At 41.2% G+C, this 17194-nt stretch overlaps 1 protein-coding gene across 24 annotated transcripts in view; it reads left to right on the top strand.

Moving 5' to 3' along the window:
* MAGI1 (membrane associated guanylate kinase, WW and PDZ domain containing 1) overlaps nt 1-17194 on the top strand; it is a 574001-nt gene that overhangs the window by 541419 nt on the left and 15388 nt on the right. For 11 of the 24 annotated variants that reach the window (XM_033131850.1, XM_033131838.1, XM_033131835.1 and 8 more), the window contains 5 exons: nt 3012-3095; nt 5866-5957; nt 7396-7588; nt 10111-10404; nt 13360-13563. In XM_033131850.1, the coding sequence (XP_032987741.1) occupies nt 3012-3095; nt 5866-5957; nt 7396-7588; nt 10111-10404; nt 13360-13563 (867 nt within the window). The remainder of the gene's footprint in view (nt 1-3011; nt 3096-5865; nt 5958-7395; nt 7589-10110; nt 10405-13359; nt 13564-17194) is intronic. The other 13 variants (XM_033131855.1, XM_033131854.1, XM_033131844.1 and 10 more) reach the window with 6 other exon arrangements.

The following is a 17194-nucleotide window of genomic DNA, read 5'->3' as shown; positions in this document are numbered from 1 at the left end:
TTAAACTGGAGGAGAGAGAGAATCATTTCGCCCATCGTCTTTGTGCCCGTCCCCCCTCAGCACAGGTGTGGTTCATGGCCACAGCTGTGGTTGTCTCTCAGGCAAAGCCCCTTGGGAGTCGTGGCACAGAGGTGGTGGATGCGTGGGAGGTGGTCCGCTCACCCACTCAGGCTTGGCTGTGAAGCATTTCCTTTGCTGGCTGAAGCAACTCCTCTGTGACCCAAACAAAATAGGGGCAGGGGTGAGGCCAGAATCCCTGTCTGAGAAGGAATGTCAGCCACACTACTGGGTGCGACTCAGCAGTTTGGGGCACAAGGCAAGTCTGGAGTCTGGAAGATGGTCAAATTTTAGAAGTCACTGAAGGGTCCCTCCATGGTTTTCTTTCTCGGGGGAGAAATATCATTTCCTTCTTATTAGAATAGTGCATGGAATTAAATAGGCTGTTTTGGCTAAGGGTTCAGTATGCTGACAGAAGCCAGATAATTCGAGAAGGGATTGATTTAGTCCCTGGTCTAGAAAGACCCCTGGAGTCACCCTGACACCAGGCCACAGGAAATGGAGTTCCATTTGGATCATGTCTCGTAAGCAGTGGTTCCTGAGTATGAGCCTAGAGTCTGCTCTCACTGTCCTCTCGTTAACTGCAACGATTTCTTTGAAGAAATGTTTTCCAAAGAGGAATATTTTCACGTTCTGTTCACGTTTCTCTTTAACCATGCAGCTTCTCCAATCAATGACCCCACTTCCGTTGATGTTGAGCTACTGCTTTATTGACCGTGCCCCTGCTTTTCTCAGTGCAGTACACATTTATGACTGAGTTTCCCATGTATGAATCTTTTTGTGATCAAATACATGGTATTCTGAAGGGCTGGCAGGGGCATCGCGGATGGACAGACAATTCTGATGCATCCACCTAATAGGAGGCACCAGCTCAAATGCCGTTTTCACCTTGATGGAAGCAAAATTTCTTCAGAATTTGATATTTAATCCAATTGTTTTAAAGTTTCTACCCCTCCCCCACCCCATAATGGAAAATTTGTAATTTTGCCACAGCCAGCTGCTTTAAGACTCAAAATTGTTCAGGAGGCAGTCAGACTGAAATATTTGGAAGGGTGCCAGTTTTGTGCCTTTTTTTTTTTTTTTTTTTTTTAACTTCTAAGGAACAGGATCTAGCAGCACAAATGAGAATCAATTTCTTTTTGGTGATCGGAGACTCTAATTGAGTGATTGTAGCAGCCTAACTGATGTTAAGATTCACTTGGATTCTTCCTCACTACTAAGTAAGGATAATGATGACAGTTTTTCCCCCAATAGTAATTATTCAGAATCCGTCATAGATTTCCTTCTTTACACAGTACCTGTGAGTGAACCTGCCTCAGTCTTGTCTTTTAATTAGTATTTTGCTGTATCCCAAATCGTTTTATGCCATTCCCTTAGGTTGTTTTTTACCTTGTCTTAAAACACACACACACACCACACACACACACACACACACACACACACACACACACACACACGGTGTGCAGCAGTATTAGATGTGATTCGCTGTCCCTACCCCAAGACATTAAAATGAGCAAAGTTCTCCGGGAAAATTGAAGTCAGCAATAGCACCTTAATTGTACTCTTAAGTTATGCCCCCTTTCTGGGAAAACATACAGGGGGTGCAAAAAAAAATGTATACACATTTTAAGAAAGGAAAACTGTATTAAAATTGTAACACTCAATATATACCAATAACAAAAGATGAATACAAGTCAGGTTTGACTTCTGCAATTACAAGAGGTGCTCAAAGTGGTTACCATCAGCGTCCAGACACTTCCGATTATGGCGAACTACTGCTTGAGCTGCGTTGGCCAAAGTGTCCACTTGTATACATGTTTTTGGCACCCCCGGTATTTCCCTGATATGCTTTCTTGTGTGTGTGTGAAAGGCAATGTGAAGATTCGTACCGTCTCTGATCTTCACGTGATCTAAATGCTGAGCAAAATACCACATTCTTGACATGGCCATCTGTCAAAACAGTAGTGTCAAATGAATCAATCTGAATTGCAGATGTGTTAATAAATCCCTTTGCAGGGCTTAAATGTTTAATTTAAAACAAAGGCAAACATGGAAGTCCTTTAAAGCCATGTTGCCTGTTTTGTGTTTTCTTAGGTAACATACCAGTTGTGCACGTGATTTTAAAAATGACATTGATGCAATCTTATTCGTTAGTGTTCAGGAAGACCAACTAGTATCCACTAGTGTTTACTATAAAGGAAAATCTAAAACTTTGGTTGAAATTTTGCCTGTTCACAAAATAGTTTGGAAAGAAAAAAATGTCAAAACTGTCATATTAACCACATGAACCTATCCTGCTCAGGGGAGACACACTTACAAGTTTGGAACTGGTGAATGGGCTCCTTTATCATACTGAGTTTAAGGAGCTTGGTGCACTTGTAGATTTTTAAGAGCTGTTTATGACAGTTCTTGTGTGTGTGAGTGTGTGTGTTCAGATCTTGGCCAGATCTGATGATTTGTGTCTCTAAATAAAAGGCTGTTCTGGCTGAACTGCCTAGAATTCATCTGAGCAGGTATTAGCACAAGAATGAATTCCACCAGGAATTTGATACTCTTTTAAATAAATGCTGTAGCGTGGCAGTGACAAAAGTATACTTAATTTTTTTCAAAAGGAAATAAGGGTTTAGACAAATCTACAGTTCATGACATGATTCAAACAAGGTCATACAAGAATGTGTACTTTAGGGTATAATTAAATTTGAAGAGTCTCAGATGGTAATGGGAGTTCTATGAAATTTTCAACAGTACAATTGTAAATTCTAGCTTTTTGACAAGAAAAGCACCATGCAAAAAGGAAAACAGAATCAAACTATAGTCTTTTAAAATCCACAGCAGCCATGACCTTTACTGTGAAAGCTTAACTGTACGTTCTTTATCAATCAAAACTAAATTGAAATGAACTAAGAGAAAGCACATACATTAAGCATTGCAAAATTGTGAAATTAATATTCCAGCTATGTCACCTTCGCCTGCATCGGGATTGAGCAAGGGTGAAAGAGAGAGAGAAATCAATTCCACGAATTTTGGAGAATGTCAGAGTAAGGATGCACTGAAAACTTTTATTTCTCCATTATTGTTCATCCTGTTTGATGTTCCCATTGGTCTGGGGGCTGGGGAGACACTCGGAGAGAGAACTGCCATGAACAGAAGTGTCCTGGTGCTCGTGTTGACCAGGCATAGACCAAAGACAAGATGAAATGAAAAGTGCTGGGCATGTGTTAGCTACGTCTGGAAAAGTGTAGCAAACCGGGTGATGCCATTCTTTCTAATTATCAAAGGAAGTCTTTTGACCACTTTACTGAGCTGTCACTGGTGTTACCAAAGGAGAGTATCTGCTGAGATTGTCTCCTGTGTTAGGGCTTAAAAATGAAGAAAGTTGGACAAGATTTTCTTAACTCTTTTTGATTTAGCCTTACTCAAAAGAAAAACAAAGTAATATAAACAGAAAGATGGCTCTACCTAAAAATTTAATTATAATAGAATTTGCCTGAAATAAAGAAGAGGACAAACCATTTGCGGGGGATAGTTTAGAAACTTCACTGTCCCTGGCAGGGAGTGGCAGCAGAGGACACAGAAGAGAGAAATTCTGTAATTCTAGAATATGTTGCAGACTGACTTATCACCCAAGTCATGTACTTGTGTTGGTAGAAGAGTTAAATGTTAAAATGCCAATGTAAAGGTGCCAAAAGACTTTCCTTGTAACATGTCTCTGTGTTGGTGTATCATGTTTGTGTCGGAGTTTTCCCATCTCATGTCTGGAGTCTTCCACATCCTTGGTGTCATTCGGCATCTTGTGTTTCAACCGGAAGCTCTTTAAATAAATGTGCCATTTTCCCATTGAGTCTTAGAAACAAATGCTTTTTTCCTATGGACTAAACTGTGTGATAAGCCTAAGTCTGCTGACCACAACCACCCATAGGCACCACGCTAGCTCACAGCAAATGAGCAACGTAAGACTCGGTACATTTCGTGTCACTGTAGAGTGGGCAAGTGTTCCTGTGTCAAATGATGCTGAGAAAAACGGGTCTGGGCTGCAGGTCTCTGCAAAGGCCCTTTCCTTGTTCACAGAAAGCTCTGCAGACATAAAGCAGACTGCCAGGAATCTCGTGCTGGTTGGAATGCACCCGTGGTCTGTTTTGGTAATAATCCTCCTGCTTGGGTGAACAGAAGACGGAGACCCAACTTGATTTAATTTGTTGTTTCCATTAGGTTATTACGGTAAATACCCTTTAGCCAGCTACTCGAACAGAAAGGAAATATTGTGACCCTTAGCGTGCTCAAGAAAATATCATTCTCAAATTGTGTTCATGGGAGTACTGTGATGTGGCTTAACTCCATGTTCCTTGGCGTCTTGAAGCTCAGCCTCAGCAAATTACAATTTTAAAAGAAGCATTGGATAAAAAGCACCATTTAAAGCCATGGCATTAAGATAGCTCAAGCAAAAATACCAGATTCAAACTCCTCCGACTTGTACTTACCTATTTATTTAGCTTCTTCTCTCTCGGCATACTAATTCACTGTACATTGTAAGCTTGTGGGTGAGTCACTAAGAAAGGACATCTCTCTCCAACTTGAAATCTAAACAACCACCTTCTTCTTCCGTAGCCCATTGTACAAAATTGGAGAAGGCGAGAAGTAAATTCTCAGGCCTACACACTCCTTCAGCCTAAAATCCAATTAACTAAATAAGCCAGAAAGTCTGCAGAACAGTATTTGAAAATCTCCGTTTTAAAGATTCACTACCACTAAGCTATATTTTTTCTCTTTAAATAAAAGATAGGTCATTTTACACACTGTAAAACACTATACATTAAAGTATTAAATAAGAATTGAATAGAAATAACCCTTTTTTATGATCTTATTTAAGTAACAGACTGGTACATAGAACAATTTCGTGTACAGTAAGCATGTTTATATGGAAATTCTCTTTTAAAAAAGTAGATTTTTCATTGTAAAACCCTGAACTATTACTGAGTTTTAAAAGTAAAATCAAGTTATTGGATAATAAATTAATACTTATAATGTTGAAATGTTATAGGCAAATTCTGCAGTAAAACGGTCATTTTAACGATGAAATATGGTTGATTGATATGGAACAATTTCATTAATCTTAAAGATATAGGAGGCTACTACTTTTGGTAACAGTGCTGAAATCATAGTACACTTTGTATATTTGGAAATACAAGGATGTTCCTGAGTAACCTTTTTTGATAAATATGATGTACCAAATCAAATTCTGGCGTTGTTGGTCTGCATTACGTTAAGAGAGAAAGAAGTGATTTTTTTTGTTTGTTTGTTTGTTTGTTTTTTAAGTAGAAGAGTCTTTACCCCAAGCTCTCCTCTTTCTTCTGTCATTGATATAACATCAGGTGACTGAATCGGCCTGCTAAATCCTCAGAGCAGCCTTGGCTTCAGAGGTCACTCTGACTCAGCATGAGCTCTCTTCGGGGACCTGGGCACCCATTGTGGTTTCCCACGTGATGATTTTAATTCCCCTGCAACAGCACCAAGGAGAGCAACCAGTGCTGATTTCCGGCTCAGTCAGGGATAATGACTTGCGCTTCATTAGGAATTATCAAACAGTGATTAGTCCTTTGGAAAAACTCAGGGCTCAATGACTCCTCCCACTGTTTCCTTTCGCCCAGCGTCCTCTTGTTCCACCTGTCCAGATGGTTTGCTTCCTTGTCTGTGTTGGAAAGCTGTCATCTGCTCAAGCACCATCAGTACTCGTCCAGGAACTGTGTACATTTAAGGGTGTCATGCCTTTTATCAGAGAAATAATCTCCCTCTTTGTTCTCCCCTCTGCAGTTCCAGATTACCAAGAACAGGACATCTTCCTCTGGAGGAAAGAGACTGGATTTGGATTTAGGATTCTGGGTGGAAATGAACCAGGGGAACCTGTGAGTTCTTTGTCTACTTCTCCCCCTCAGTGCTATTTTCTAAGACTTCAAGGCAGATCAGCAGCAGTGACAAATCATGAAGATTTGAGTCCAGCTAGATACAATACTGAATGTTTCGTGTCAAGCAGTGGAGGTTATTCATTATAGTTTGTGGAGCTTTTTTTATCTCAAAGAAGAAGGGACGAGATCCTTTCTAAAAAGTTTGTGTTCGTGTTTGTGAAAAGTGGCAGCTAGAGCATCTGGAGATCCCCATCAAAGAAAATGAAACCAAAAAGGAATCTGTATCAACTAAGAAAACAATAGCCTGATCGCTCTGGCCAGTTCTGTTAAATCTGCCACAGGTGGTTGGCTTTGTATATTGAATAGCTAGTACATTGAGAGCACTTCACCAAGGCATCATGGGAGATTAGAGAAAGTAGGACCACTGTCTTTACAAAAGGAGGAGAGAACCCTAAACAAGGGTTAGGAGATGTTTACCCTCTCTGGGCCTCCTCATCTCTAGAATAAATTTAGTATTACATCACAAAATCCTTTGGAAGGGAAAAAGAGGACTAAAGATGAGTATTGTTAATTTCCTCCTCATAATAAAAATGGCTATTTATTTACTGAGCTCTTACTATGTGCCAGATGCTATCCCTAAGGCTTTTAACGTACATTCTGTCATTAATCCATTGAATCCATGACTTTATCCCCATTTTTCAAATCATAGACACAGAAAGTTTGTTAACTTACCCAAGATCACAGAGTTAGCAAATGGAGGGACTGGAAAAGGTCTGGTTCCAGAGTCCATATTCTAAACCACTCATTTCAAAGTTCTTTTTAAACAATAAATGTCATGTAAAGGTAGCTACAGCGTTATTACTTAGTGAGATGGTAAAGAAAACAAAAATATGTTAACTAAAATTTAGTGGGTGGTAACTATAACAGCAATGCGTGAAATATCAGGACTGCTCGTATGCAGGTGCTCAAAGAGTACCGGTATGGGAATGTCGAACCAGACTCTGCCTGACTCTTAATATTTATTGTGCATTTGCTATTGCTAGGCATGGTGCTGGACCTTTAAAGAAAAGTGGTATTAGTAGTATAATGAGCCGAGTGTTCTGAAAGGAGGGTTCTTAGGTAGATAGAAAAGGAGAAAGGGTTTTGCAAATGAAAGGAATGAAGTGATTTATTTCTGCAAAGAGGAAGAAGTGAATCATCACCAGACCATAGATAAGTGTCAAGGAACCAAACAAGAAAAAGTTATTTTTTCCACCATTTAAAAATTGTTGCAGCAAATAGCACACACAATGCTTGCTACCCAGTGGGCACTCAGTGAATGTTTGTGGTATGAATGCAGACATGAATGAAGGGATTGAAATGTTGGAGACGTGAAGGCCATCAGTATAATAGTAAAGCAAAAGGTCAGTGTTTCATCCATCATCCAATTATTCAACAGATTTATATCGGTCACATCGTACCGCTGGGGGCTGCTGATACGGACGGCCGCCTGAGGTCTGGGGACGAATTAATCTGTGTGGATGGGACACCAGTGATTGGAAAATCACACCAGCTTGTGGTCCAGCTTATGCAACAAGCCGCCAAGCAAGGCCATGTCAACCTCACCGTGCGGCGTAAAGTGGTATTTTCGGGTATGCTTCTTATTCCTTCCTTCAGACAGTACAGTGTCACTTTATGCACAGAAAAGGACCCCTTCCTGTGTCTGCCTCCTCAAGCATCTATTTTAGCAAATGTCTGCAAATGTGATTAAGCTCAGAATTTCCAGATGGTTTGCTTCTCTCCAACCCTGCAGAACTACTGTCATTCAAAAGTACTTTAATGTGCCGTCCGTCCATGTTCAGCAAAGGCTTCTAGAAGAAGGGTAGTTGAATGTATATTACCTCCCCCGACTCCTTGCCAACCAGAACTCAGGTGTCTCTTCATTTGATGATAACTCTCAATGAACGAAGCCATTATGACAGTCAGGAGAATTGTAACTTCAAATTAAGAGAACAAAAAGTAGGCTCGTGCTGCAAAATAAGCTCGTAAAAAAGTTACTCTGTTGTTGACAGACATTTTTTTTTTCCCCTCTACAAGAAAGTTGTAGAACTGGCCAGTTGTAGGTCATACTTGATTCCTTCCTCCTGCAAGCTTTGAAGTACTTGAGTTCTCAAGTACTTCTACATACATAATAAGACTACATACGTACTGAGTACTACATACCCTTCCAGGCCCAACTCAAATATAATCTCTGTGAAACCCTCGGAAATTCCGTCCTTCCTCCAATTGGCTCCAGATTTTAGCATTCCCTTCTTGCCATTCTGGTGAGTCAGGGTTTACTTCTGGACCAGAATCCACCATTTAGGGACAGCTAGCTCACTGTGTGTGTCCTTTCCACTCACTCACCAGCTGCCTGAGAGCACACGTGTTGGTGGTTCATCTTTGTCTGCAGCCCCCACTTCCAAATATTCAAGACAGAACCCAGAATTCAGTAGAAGCAGATTCAGTGGTATCAGTTGAGTTACTGAAGAAATGTGATGTGAAATATTAGATTAGTGCAAAAGTAATTGTGGTTTTTGCAATTGTTTCTAGCCTTTTAAAGCACAATTGCCTGTGCACCAACCTAATAGTATGAATTCTCTATAGCTTTATTATTAGTGAAATATTACTTATCAGATAAAGTCAACTGGCACCTTGTTTAAAAAAAAAACTAGCAAAACTAATTTTAATGGTATACAATTAATTACATTAAGAGATCAGATTCTAGTGGAGAGACTTACCTCCTGTAGCTATAGAAGACGGTATGAATTGGTTAGGAGCCCAGAGCTCACTTTTGGCCTCAGAAGCTTTCCTAACATATCACATGCATCCAGTAGCAGCCAGTTAGAAATGGCTTTTGAAATGCCATGAAAACTTTTTTACTTCATTGGACCAAATAAAAATAGTAGAATAATATGATTTTTGTTTGCTTCAGAATTATTTTTAAAATCTTAAATACTTCGGATTTTTAGCTCTGGGTCAAAGGTATGCTGAATCTATGAAGAGACATTAGGCTGAGTGAAATGAGCCAGTCATAAAAGGACAAATGTTATATGATTCCATTTTCATGAGGTACCTAGAGCAGTCAAATTTTTAGAGACAGAAAGTAGAATGGTGGTTACCAGGGACTGGGGGAGGGGGGGAAATGGTTAGTTAGCGTTTCGTGGGGACAGAGTTTCAGTTTTGGAAGGTGAAAAAGTTGGGGAGATGGACGGTGGTGATGGTTGCACAACAGTGTAACCGTACTTAATGGCACTGAACTATACACTTAAAAGTGGTTAAAAGGATAACTTTTATGTTCTCCGATATTTTACTACAATAAAAAGAAGTCTATGAAAGGAGAAGCTTTCTGTAATAAATATAGTCATATCCAAAACCTGAACATACGTTTTGCTTTGGGCATGAAACATAAGTGGGTTCCACCAACTGTTGTAGCCACTTAGGAGTGCTTCACCCTGTCACCTGACAGAGCAATTTAATAAAAGCGGAATTTAATAAAAGGAATTCAGAGGGAGGCTAATGTGTCCAGTTGTGTGATGAGAGTAGGTAATTGACATCTGGAAGCTGGGAAGAGAAATTAAGTCTACCTCTGCCAGGTTTTGTCAGGAATCCCACAATATGGCAACATGAATGGTATTTCCAATTTACAATCACTTGCCTGATGGAAAAAGCAAAAACTGGAACGCTGCATAGAACGGTAATGGAAATAGGAGTGTGCGGCCACCGTCGTATCTCTGAGGCAGTACGGCGGTCGTTGTCGGTGTGGGCCGCACCTGTACTGCGGAGACGGTGGCCTTTGTTTTGTGCACAGGAAGTATTTCAGAGCGGGCTGGTCTCGCTGCAAACCAGGGTCTGAGTGTGGGTACTGATGTATAGTACGCTGGAAAGGATACAGGATTTGGGTGTCCATCTGGGGGTGTTCCTGTAAGATCGATGTCAGTAGACACTGAAAAGGAAACACTTTCCTCGAGAAGCTGTTAAATCCTTGCATCTCAGCTCTGTAAGCCCCGGTGCTGCCTTACCGCGGTTACTGTCTTGATTTCTTGCGCGCTGTGGAGTTGGGAGAAGGAAGGAGGGGGTGTCGGGGCACGTTTCTGGCCACGCCAGGGAACTGAGAGGTGCATCGCTTGTGCAGCCCCCAAAACAGAGAACGAGGTGCCCTCGCCGGCCTCGTCTCATCACAGCAGCACGCAGCCGGCCTCCCTGACGGAGGAGAAGCGCACCCCGCAGGGCAGCCAGAACTCGCTGAACACCGTGAGCTCGGGCAGCGGCAGCACCAGCGGCATCGGCAGCGGCGGCGGCGGCGGCAGCGGCCTGGGGAGCGCGGCGGCGCAGCCCTACGACGTGGACATCCGGCGCGGGGACAGCGAGGGCTTCGGCTTCGTCATCGTGTCGTCGGTGAGCAGGCCCGAAGCAGGCACGACTTTCGGTGAGTGTGGCCCCGTCTTGCCCGCGGTGTTTCCAAGGTGCCTGGGAAAGGTGGCCAACATCTCATTAAGAGAAGTGCTTCCGTGCTTTGCGCGTCGGGTCATTCAAGTCCTACTTGGGGATGCGCTGTATTGGGTAGCTTTTCCCATCCTGAAGGTTGGGTTTTTTTGGTTTTTTTTTTTTTTTTAAACCATTCAGCTTCCATCCTGAATGTGTGTTCACATGTACTCACTTAAGGCATATGTGAAATTTGCAGAGCAGCCCCCTGACCGTAGAGCGTCAGACATGCTTGCCAGGGAAAGCCTTTGGCGACGTCCTGAGTCGGACAGCTGTAACAGCAGTAGCATCGGAAGGCATAAGGGTTTTTAAAAGAAACATGTGGTTGTAAAAATGTTTGGGAAAAAATAGAGGCGTGAGGAGTTAAAAATATTACCTGAAATGCCCTTTCCACCTTATCTGTGTCCTTTTTCTACTCTATCCCCATCTGAAGTTTTTAAATTTTAAAAAATAGTTTTACTGTTGCCCGGTTAAGAATCTAATTAAAATCTGAGTTAAGAGTCATTTGCCTTCGTTGCCCTTGAATTCTAGCAGGGGTGATTTTCCCCATCTCACCCAGGTGTTGGGGGTTTTGGCAGCGTATGGAGAAACACAACTGTCACCCACTCAGAAGGTGAACTCTCTGCTGGGTGCACTAGCAGAGACAAATAGGAACCCAGGGGATTCCAGGAACTAGTAATTTATGAATCTGTTTCCAGTTCAATGGATTATAAATATATACTCCAAAAACTATCCACCTTCTTCATTAGATAAAGTCGTTTGTTATTCCCCAAGGACATTTGTTGGTTAATATGGAATATGAGGGAAGGTGGGAAAGGCTGTGCACGCTTTGAAATGTCCCCCAACTCCATCCACAAACGACTTACTCACAAGGAGTCTGATGACCAGTTGCCCGTCACCTGCGGCCCAGGACCAGTGAGGTGCTCCGTGCCTTTAGCTTTCTCCTCCTGTGGGACTCCCTTGCCCCCACTCAGTTGTGGTCCATTGCTGCCTGCTAAGCCCATTTTCCCTGCGGTCTGTCCATGAAGGGACAGTGAGTCAGCAGGTCTGTGCATGTGTGGCTGCAGTAACAAACACCCATTACTAACCGTGCTTGTGTGAGATGCTTTAATAAAGTTATCACAGCATGTCATGGATGGGTGACATGACATTAAGGCAAGATTTTTTTGTTTTTAAAATTAATTTTGGAGACTTTTCCCAAAAAAGAAAAGCAGAGGGGGAGAAAAGATCCCAAGTTATTTTCTTCGGCTCTACATTTTGACTGTCCCCATGCACCATGGATATTCTCGGGATTTCAGAATTCTCAGCTTCACTGTCTAGAACAAAGTAGCAGATATGTCAGGTGGGCGGCTATGTGTTGTTTAATGAATATTGAATGTCTTCACTCAATTTGGTCTTTGATTCTTTTCCTCTGGCTCTTACAATGATCAAATTCAACTTTCCCAAATACCTTGCATGAGACTTCTGTTCTGAGCTATGCAGAGCTTTCTTCATACCTGCTGTTTCACACGTTTCTGATGCCAGTTGTCCTGGGAATGGGGCTAAACTTAATCAAGACCTTGAATTTGAGTATGGAAGCTTTCCACCAAACCTACCTGTTGAATCCCAAAAGACTGTTTAACTTCTTTTTAAAAAATTCTTTGTCCATGACGTTACATCCAGTGAATTACATCAGGCAAATATGCTAAAATTCAAATGAATTATAGCTCATTTTCCCACACATTTTATCCTCAAGGTCCAAATTATGATGGAAAAGCCTACTCCGTTTCAATGTCTCCCGTGTTAATTTTGTCACTCTTTCCAAAAGACAGCTCAACTGCGTAACTATCTTCACAGTCCCCAGAAAGACAAATTCCAAAAATACGTGAATATGCATAGGAAACTTTGAAACTAAATGTATGATTCACTAAAATCCCTATGTCAGGCTTCAAAGGCAATTTTCCACCTCTCTCTAGAAGTTAGCTCATGGTTGTGACATGGGGTCCCTCAAAGTGCACTATATACTTTCCTCTTCAAATGCACTCTTCCTGGTTTTTCATATTGTAGACGTGTAGTGACTGATAATGAGAAAGGAAATGATCAAAAGAAAGGGTTGAAGAATGATTGGAACTTAGCTTTGGATCACTGTCCTCAGCCTAAGTAGGTACAAGATTTTCATATTCCTGTGAGGGATTTTTGTGAGCTTGGAGGATTTCAGAGCTCGTGAGCCATTTGGGCCCTACCCTGAAAGCACACAGAATAGGCTAATTGAGCAAGGGTCATAAAAGCAAAAACAGGTGTCAAGGTTGGGGGCTTTCTCAGCTCATCTTTTGTAATTATGCCCTTTTTCTAAAGCTTTCATCATTCTGGATAAAAGGCAGGAAGTCTAAGTGTTTGTCCATTAGGTGTTCTCAGATTGAATTTTTGGTGCTAGCAGACTCTCATCCCTCACCAGACGTCCAGTGATTATTTTTCTAAATGGAGAAAGAACAAAACATTGGTAGAAGCTTAAACAACAGCTGGCAAAAGTGAAGTGACATGAACACAAAATGCGTAAAAGCATCCATTCCAACTCTGGGTTTCACATTTGCAGTCCCCAAATAAGCCAATGGCAGCTATCATGGGGCTCTTGAGAATCTTTCAAGTTGCTAAATATCCCACATTTTGTAGTTGATTTAAAGGGAATCTGGGGTTGTCCCCTCCTTCTGAATCAGGAAAGGACTGCAGCAGCGAGCTGCCTACCGTGTGAGGGCTAGAGCTTCTAACACAGGCAGGCGCCAAGCTCTCCTTTAATAACATTTGCTTAATGCTTTAATTAATTAACACTTAACCTTCTCTTTCCCTTTTCAACCCTTTTTCTCCTCCCTTTACTACATTCCCACGTAACTTAAAAAAAAAAAATTAAAACTCAATATCAAAGCAGGCAATGCATGTGTGGCTATGCCTCACAAAATAGGTCGGATTATTGAGGGGAGCCCTGCTGACCGATGTGGCAAGCTGAAAGTAGGAGACCGGATCTTGGCAGTAAATGGATGTTCCATCACCAACAAGTCCCATTCAGACATTGTCAACCTAATCAAGGAAGCGGGAAACACAGTTACCCTCCGCATCATTCCCGGGGATGGTAAAGTATACCTGTTGTGTCTCTCTCTGTAGCTCGCTCTCTCTCTAGCTCTGTCTCTCTCTCTCTCGATCTCTTTATCATTAGTGTTCATGTAATTGACTAGTGTTGACTTAAAGGCAGACTTATCCATCCCTAACTGAACACACCCATCAAACAAACGTGAGCCACTGTTACTAAACCTTACCTCACCCTCTTACTTAACCCTCTCGCCCTTAATACTTGTCTTGCTGCAGATAGAAACATTTCAGAAAATCTTCAGATGTCCCCCAATTTATTTTGGTTTTGGTACCGTTGGCTTTAAAACAATAGAATAGTTTGAATACAGGTGGTAAAGATCTGATGTTCTATCTGGAAATCACTGAGGATATTTTTTAAACAATCACTAAAATTGAACTATATAATGCGGTGACATCACAAAATCTACATTATGACAGTGCAGCGTCAGTATTATGTTTTTTTTCAGAATAAATTTTGTATTTAATTGGGAGAGTCTTAGGGTTTGTGCCTCCTTGATTTGTTCGTAATTTTTACATGTGAATGAAGAAAGAATGAAATCTCTATATTTTTATTTAATTGTAATTCGTATCTACATTAAACTAGGCCTATTCCTGGTTGGTTGGTTGCTTGGTTGGTTGGTTGGTGAAATTCAAATCTTAGGTTGTTTTACACCAGTGGTGATTCTGTCCCCCAGGGGACATTTGCCATTGTTTAGAGTGGATGCTAATGGCATATAGGGGGTCGACCCAGGGATGCTTCTGAACAGCCTACCCCCGCAATAAAGTTATCCAGCAAAAATATCAATACTCATTGTATTATTCATATTTAATAAAAATGAAGTTGATACACTAATGTTACTAAGTACAGATTCTTCAGAGAACTAAGTCCTGAATATTGACTTCATTCTAAGCAGATTTTGCCCATGGGAGAAAACTGATACTTGTTCAAGAATGTTGCAATGTCTTTTTTTCATTTTGCTCTACATGTTATAAAATAAAATATATATTCTAAAAGTCAGTAAGTATTTCTCAAGAGGAAATGTGGTTTATGGAACTAGTGTGATAAGAATTCTATGCCATTGATGTGTAAAATAAGAAAATCAGAGATTTTTATCTAAACAATTCAACAAATGAATAGTTTTGTATACGAATGGTTAGCAAGTGAGCCTTATAGTTTAATATTTGAGTAGTATGGACTATGCCTTTCAGAAAAAGTAAATCCAAAACCAAACAATAAATATTGAAAATTGTTGGTTCCAAGAACAGAGAATTTTCTCTGCACCAAAAATACCCCATACAAATGTTGAGGAAAAATAGCTCCTTGACTGATGTTCTCCTTCAGCCTGCCTCAAATGCAGGCTAGTAATTTACCATCTGGTCTGGAGTCCATTCTACCAGTTCACCACTCTGGAAAGCTATTACAATTTAAGAAAGTAATCACATGGTGATAGAACATAGGTTCCTAATGGAAAGGATGGAGAAAGCCAGAAAAATTGAGTGAGAAATGGTTGAGAGAGCCAAATGTACCATATAAATTTAGACACAATTATCTACATGTCATGGTCAGATTTCAAAAAACTAATCCGAAAGAAGACACAGGGATTGACTTGCTGGATCTGTATTATTCCGTCTTAATGTGGAAATGAGAATGTCCAAAAAAGGAAGGAAGAAAAGAAAGCACTCCTTGAGGGAAGGGCTTAGAAAAAGAGTTTGAAATCAGCAAAGACAGAAGTATGCAGAAGCAACTTATACTACTGTGCACATACTAGGTGTTGATTAATTTTTAAAAAGTGCAATGGAGGGCAGCTGGTTAGCTTAGCTGGTTAGAGCGCGGTGCTCTTAACATGGTTGCTGATTTCATCCTCACATGAGCCACTGTGAGCTGCACCTTGCATAACTAGATTGAAACAACTACTTGGAGCAATGGAAAATATTTTTGGAAAACCTGAACCCAAAAAAATATAATGCAAGGTGAATTATTCAGTAACAATTGTCAATAAAAAAAAATGTTTTTCAACATGAATACTTCAAAAATGTAACTAAGATAGACATCCACAGGCTACCTTGGTTAGAAGACAGTAAACATTAAAGTTGATACACTATAGTTAAGGATTGATAAATTGCTGAGGATGTGATTTCATCCCAGGATACTGCAGGAGTGTGTTGCCATGATAATAAAACTTCCTCGGTTCCTTTTTAAGTTTTGGCAGCCAGGAGAAGGCAGGCAGGTCTGACAGAGAGTGGATTTTTTGATACTCATCTTTTAAATGGGGCCGAAAATTGCCATCTTGGAAATTAGAGTTGAGACAGGGGAATTAGATTCCTGGAGAGATGCTGGAGCAACCTGGGAAGGTTTTGCAAACACCTAGAAGACAGAGTAACCGTTACACTTTGATGAAGGGGATTCATGATGGATCCACTTCCTCTCTGTGCAAGTGTGTTGGACACTGTAGATTGTAGGGTAAAAGGGAGGTGCTCTCTCTGTTAGTGACCTCTGGTCTCATTCAGATCCTTCACTCTAATGTTTAATTCAGCCGGTAGCCCAAAGACAGTTTGTTTTGTGATCCTCACAAGGAGACGGAAGTTCTTATTCAGAATGGTTTCTAAGCTCTTAGAAATCCATCTTGTGCAGAGTACTGTTCTCAGAAACCCTAGGAGCCACTCCAGGAGGATGCATTCTTGGTTGGGCAGTGCTTGGAACTCACTCCGAATCCACTTTACCTTACTCATGCTGCCTAATTGTTTTTTCCTGTCATTGTTCACCTCATTCTTTCTCCAACTTCACTTATCTGGGTTTAGCTATAGTTTTCCTCTCTCTGCAGCTCCCATTTTTCTCATACTTCTCTCTCTCTCTCTCTCTCTCTCTCTCTCTCTCTCTCTCTCTCTCTCTCTCTCTCTCTCTCTCTCTCACACACACACACACACACACACACACACACACTCACACACACTCTCTCTCTCTCTTCTCTCACTGCCAGCCCCCTCCAACAAAAGCTCTGGAACAGGGCTCCCCTTTCCTCGGCACTATTGTGTTATTAGAAGGCTGGCTTTCACAGACCTTGGACAGGCCTAGATCAGGGGTGTCCTACCTTCTCTGCTTTTACTGTCTTTGGGACCAGGGTGGGAGGATGAGTGGGGGCAGAATCTTTTCTCCTGTGACATATGGGTAAGGGATAGGAGAGCCATAATGGCAGCACAGAAAGGCCCAGAGAATAGCTCCACCTACTAAATCTGAACTTAAAATCTGACAAATCAGATCACACATGCTTCCTTCCACCTGTGTTGTATTCATACACCCTGTGAAGTCTGGGTGCGAATGAGACTCTAATCAGACAAGCAGATGCTGAGTGAGCCAGGCTAACATAGAACCATCAGAGTGAATCAAGTTCATGATAGTGAATATATCTGTGAGCTTAAAAATATATTAGTTTTGGTCCTAAGTTTGTACTTTTGATCTCTCTGATTCACAGTATTTGCTTAAATAGGAGGTAGGGCTTGGCAACACAGATATTACTATCTCCTTAGCAAAGGCACAGAATAGGATATAGGTTTATCTTAATACAAGGCTCTGTGGATATGATGCTAGCAGATCCTCAGACAAAAGGAGCACGGGTCCAGCCATACACATTTCAAGT

The sequence above is a fragment of the Rhinolophus ferrumequinum genome, chromosome 17 (genome assembly GCF_004115265.2).
Source record: "Rhinolophus ferrumequinum isolate MPI-CBG mRhiFer1 chromosome 17, mRhiFer1_v1.p, whole genome shotgun sequence".
NCBI classification, from domain to species: domain Eukaryota; kingdom Metazoa; phylum Chordata; class Mammalia; order Chiroptera; family Rhinolophidae; genus Rhinolophus; species Rhinolophus ferrumequinum.
The sequence above is the reverse complement of the archived record's forward strand: the minus strand, read 5'-3'. Positions and strand labels throughout refer to the sequence as shown.